General features: G+C 40.1%; 1 protein-coding gene across 10 annotated transcripts in view; it reads right to left on the bottom strand.

The window, feature by feature from the left end:
- Positions 1-5,000, bottom strand: part of FOXP2 (forkhead box P2) — a 431,190-nt gene that overhangs the window by 41,830 nt on the left and 384,360 nt on the right. For all 10 annotated transcript variants that reach the window (XM_082769279.1, XM_082769278.1, XM_082769283.1 and 7 more), the window contains one exon: positions 1,821-1,908. In XM_082769279.1, the coding sequence (XP_082625405.1) occupies positions 1,821-1,908 (88 nt within the window). The remainder of the gene's footprint in view (positions 1-1,820; positions 1,909-5,000) is intronic.

The raw sequence follows: 5,000 nt of genomic DNA, 5'->3' as shown, positions 1-5,000 counted from the left end.
AGAGTTACTTTGGGTAGAGCTATGCTCTTGTACTCCTTTGTCCAGCAGACAAGCATTGGGTCAGAAGGGGCAGAAAGAAAAGGGGTCCTGACCCCATTTCAAGAAGAGAAGACAGCTTGGATCCAGTCTCTGCTCCAGGGACTGCATTTTTCATTCATGATGAATGGCATTAGGGTCTTAGTTCAAGCAAAATACTGTAGACAATGCTGATGTTAGATAATTATTGCATAATTTATAATGTAAAAATCTTAAAGTAAAAAAAAAAAAAAGTTTGTTCATGAATATCAACAAATTTCATGCAAGAAATATACAGCTTTAAGCCACAATCATTAAGGCAAGTGTTTTCATTTTAGCTTAGATTAATAGTTATATTGGGTTTATATGACATCATATTTTCTCTTTCCCCCTTCTCAAAGGAAAGGAAGTGGGAGTGAGAGAGAAATGTTGTGGAGTTTAATTGGACACTGGTGTGAAACCACCACAGTCCCTTTTGGTGCCCAGTGTGGGCTTGAGAAATTAAAGATAAGGATGATAACTGGGAGAAGTAATGGGCAAAACACAGACTGGACATGGTCTGTAATAGTTGTGAAGAATTTATGATGTAAAAATTGTGAAGACTATGTGTTGCCATAATGTTGTGAAGTGATGAGGGGTAGAATGTATGTAAATTGTACGTATTGTTGATGTTGTGATGATGTTATGTTGATTTTGGTACAGGGAATTTTTATTTTTTAAATGTATGTGAAGATTGTGATGAATGTGATAAAATTATATTTTAATGATAATTCTTAAATATGCTTTTCACAGAAGCATGGGGTAAAATGTATTGGGTTTATGTGGCACAGTATTGGTAGTAGAGGGGCTGCAGGGGTGGCCTCTGTGAGCACAGGCCAGCAGCTGCCCCATGTCACATCTGAGCCAGCTCCAGATGGCTCCAAAAAGGGCCCACTACTGGCCAGAGCTGAGCCAGTGAGCGACGCTGGGTGGGCCTCTGGGAGAGAGGATTGAAGAAAGTGGAAAGCAACTGCTGTGCAACAGCAGCTGGAAAAGAGAAGTGAGAAAATGTGAGAGAACCAGCCCTGCAGACAGCACAGTCAATGCAGCAGGAGGGCAGGAGGTGCTCCAGGCACGCAGCAGCAGTTCCCCTGCGGCCTGTGGAGCGGCCCCTGGTGGAGCAGGCTGTCCCCCTGCAGCCCATGGGTCCCACATGGAGCAGATCTCCACGCTGCAGCCCCCCCATGGGTGGAGGAGCCCCCGGTGGAGCAGGTGGCTGTGGCCTGGAGGAGGCTGCGGCCCATGGAGAGCCCCTGCAGGAGCAGGCCCCGGGCCAGAGCTGCAGCCCGTGGAGAGGAGCCCACGCAGGAGCAGGGGGTCTGGGGGATGCTGATGCCCGTGGGGGACCTGTGCTGGAGCAGTTTGCTCCTGGGGGATGGACCCTGTGGTGTGGAGCCATGTGGGAGCAGTGCTTGAGAAGCTGCTGCCTGTGAGCTGCTCTGGGGAGGGGAGGTAGAAAATGTGGGGAGAGGGGGAGGAATGTGGGATTAGTTTGCTTTTAGTTTCTCACTGCTCTAGTCTGTTAGTAATAGGCAATAAATTATATTAATCTCCCTATGTTGAGTCTGTTTTGCCCATGAAAGTAATTGGTGAGCAATCTCCCTGTTCTTATCTCAACCCTTGAGCCCTTTCCATCGTATTTTCTCTCCCATTGTCCTTTGAGGAGGGGGGGTGAGAGAGCGGTTGTGGTGGAGTTTAGCTGCCCACCAGGGTGAAGTCACCACAATTCTAAATATGTAATGGGATAATACATCTGTGCAACAAACCTGTATTTCTAACTGCTGAACCACTTGCATTTGCACCCGACACTGAGCAGTGCTTCTGTCATCCAATGCATGTTCATTGTTAAGGTGCCTGGAGAAGAAAGAGAACACTAATAAAACAGTGTTAAGACAAGGAAAATTTCTTTATGAGTCCATTTTTCTCTCCTGTGCATATGGCTTCCATTAGTTTCAATGGGAGTTATGTGAAAAGATTTAGTTAGAACATGCCTTAGATACAATACAAAGTAACAAAATTGATTATTTCATTTAGTTCCACAAACTTTCTCAATGATGAATGCCAGATGCCCAGTTCCTATCTCCCAGACCACAGAAGCCATCTAAAAGCCAATGTAACTGTTTGTCAGTATTTGGTAGAGTCACTGAGCTGATTTCCACTCCCTGTCAGTGGTGTAGATGATCAGACAACCACCTTGTAAATGATTCTTCAAAAGATATAATTGTTTTTTAGGCTGCTTGAACTACTGTAAATTGATGTAGACTTTGTTTAGATTTCTCCATCTGTTCTTCTTTAATCATTAAAGTGAAAGCACCAACAGAATGTCCTTTCCCCCTTCCTAAAACAGAGCTAGGCATTACTGAAAACACAGGGGAACAATCTGAGGAAGAGGGTGCAAAGTAAAGGCACCAGGAGGAATAACTACACACCTTACACACAGAGCAAGCCTCCTGGGAGAGATCCAATCTACACAATCATGCCATCTTAGCAAAACAAGCAATCCACGCTGCAACCAGGAAGGAGAACCACAGTGGGTGAGTACATGTACCTAAAGTGCAGACCAGACCCAAATGTCTGTGTCTCATATGATTCAATGGTGTCACCTTTACAGAGCTCATTTAGTGCTGTTTATTTGGGTTTTGTTTTGTTTTGCTTGAAGGACAGTGATTTCTGTTTTTTCTTTTTCTTCTGTGATCAAAGAAAGCCCTTTTGGAGCTTTTGGAATGGTTTTGCTGCGCTATTGAGAAGAAAACTTAAGTATTAGGCTAAAGAAGGAATGGGAGCAAAGGAGCATTGTCTTTGAATGTGGATTTACTGGCTACTCCCCCTGTTTGCAAGAGTTTTGTAGGTACTATCATAGAGTCACAGATGATCTCACAGCTGCGTGATCTATTATAGAGGAAAGATATCTCTCCCCCTTTTCTTTTTTAGCAGAATTATTCAGGGAACTATGCAGTTATTTGATTATTGATCTATGTAAATAACGTGCTTTTCGGTAACAGGGTAAAAATAAGGGGGGACAGCATCCTAATTTTAGTATGATTTGTATCTTTAATTTAAATCATGACATCACAATTTACGTCACAATGATAGAGTTTGCAGATGAGCGAAATATGACAGTCAGGTTCTGTTAACCCTTGCACAAGGAATGCTAGGGAAGATATAAGTAATTATGAAAGCTTTTTTTTGTTGTTGTTGTTCTTTTAGTGCAAAATTGTTTACTGGTGTACTTCCTTGTAGTTTATGCAAAGTTCAAGCGTCACCAAGAACACAACATTTCATTTCCTCTGTGTGTCATAAAACCTGTATTAAAAAAAAAAAAAAAAAAAAAAAGAAATGGAACTGACTTCACTCCCCCTTCATTGATGCAAAAATGCACAATCAGTTTAAAAAGTAGACAATTTCAGAACATACTCTTGCTTTCTTGAATTTTTGATTCAAAATAATTTATTTTACTCCCTCCATTACACAGACATGATAGTGTGGGGTGTATTAATAAAATGGTTTAACATTTTTAGTTAATTGGATACAAAGCTGCCAGAAAAAGAACTGTAGACTGATTTTGCCTGTTTATCATCAGCAGTACTATCATCAGTACACATGTGTGTGCACTTGAATGTTTCCACATTCAAGTGCACACACAGGATCATGATAGTAAGCAATGGTATAGGTATAAAAGCTCTCCTGGCCTGAGTATGAGGTTACTACCTACTCATGATTATTTATTAGTTATTACAACACCATATGTTTGCATAACACCTTACAAAATAGATACAGACACAGTCCTTGCCCTGAGGAACTTTGCATGTAACGGCAGTGTGCAGTGTGAGAAAAGAAAGTCCAGTGTAATGTAATTTCAGTATGATTACATGGTAGCTTGGGAGACTGCGGCCTGTTTCTTGAGAGTTAACACAGTAATCTTCAAAACCTCATGAGATATACACATCCCTTATGCCATACTTTCACATTGTGTGGTTTCTTGTGCTGTGCACTTTGGAGAAAAGTTATTTTACGGAAACATTAAGAGTGTAAAAATTGTTTTAAGAATTATTTTTTCTGATCTCTTTTTTTTTTCCTATGAAATTGGCTTGCTTTATTTATCATGCATGTATAGGCAAAGCATTAAAAGAAAATCTAGGTCTAATACATTTTTAAAAACCTCTAAAATAACTTTTTTTTTTCTGTATAAAGTTGCTGCAGTTTTAGGGTCTAATATGCTGCAATCTGCCATAAAACACATACATTCTTTACTCCAGAAGTCTGGGAATCATTCCAAATTATATTGTATTGTATTGTTTTGTTTTGCTTCTTGCCATGTCTTTTAAGTTACGTGAAAGTTGTGCTGGTCAACTTTCATACTTCACTGATATATTCCTATTCTTTTACCTTCTCTGTATCCTTTACTAATCTCCTTTTAACCTGACTTATAACTGTGAAAAACAGTGTTGTGTGTTTTTTTTTTTAAAGGAGAAGATATTTTGGTCTACTGGAAAATGTTCCGAAGGAGATGAATTTTTGGTTTGAAAGCGTAAAGTAGACTGTGCAATACATATGCAGCTTCTTTCATTATTTTGTTGTTTATTCATTTGTTGAAAGAAACAGAATTTTCTCCTGATTATATTTACAGCATATCAGGAAGTAATGAGGCAAATTATGAACTACACATAACATTTTAAAACAGACTGTTTCAACAAAAATTCCAGTGGACATTTACCCGTATCAATTAACCTCTATATAACTTGGCACTCTTGTCAGTCTCTCTCAAAAGCAGCCCAGGACTAAAATAGCAAAGTGCTATAGGTCAGCATGAGGTGCTCTGGCAGAGTTACATGGAGGAATATACAGAGAACATGTCTGTACTATGCTCAGTTCCAGCCAGAGCTGTTACAAGCCTCCCTTTAATAAGCTCTGAAATTCAGTCACACATTTTTAAAATGAAAGCATGT

Source organism: Aythya marila (genome assembly GCF_965140915.1).
Source record: "Aythya marila genome assembly, chromosome: 1".
NCBI classification, from domain to species: Eukaryota; Metazoa; Chordata; class Aves; order Anseriformes; family Anatidae; genus Aythya; species Aythya marila.
This window is presented reverse-complemented; position numbering and strand designations above follow the sequence as displayed.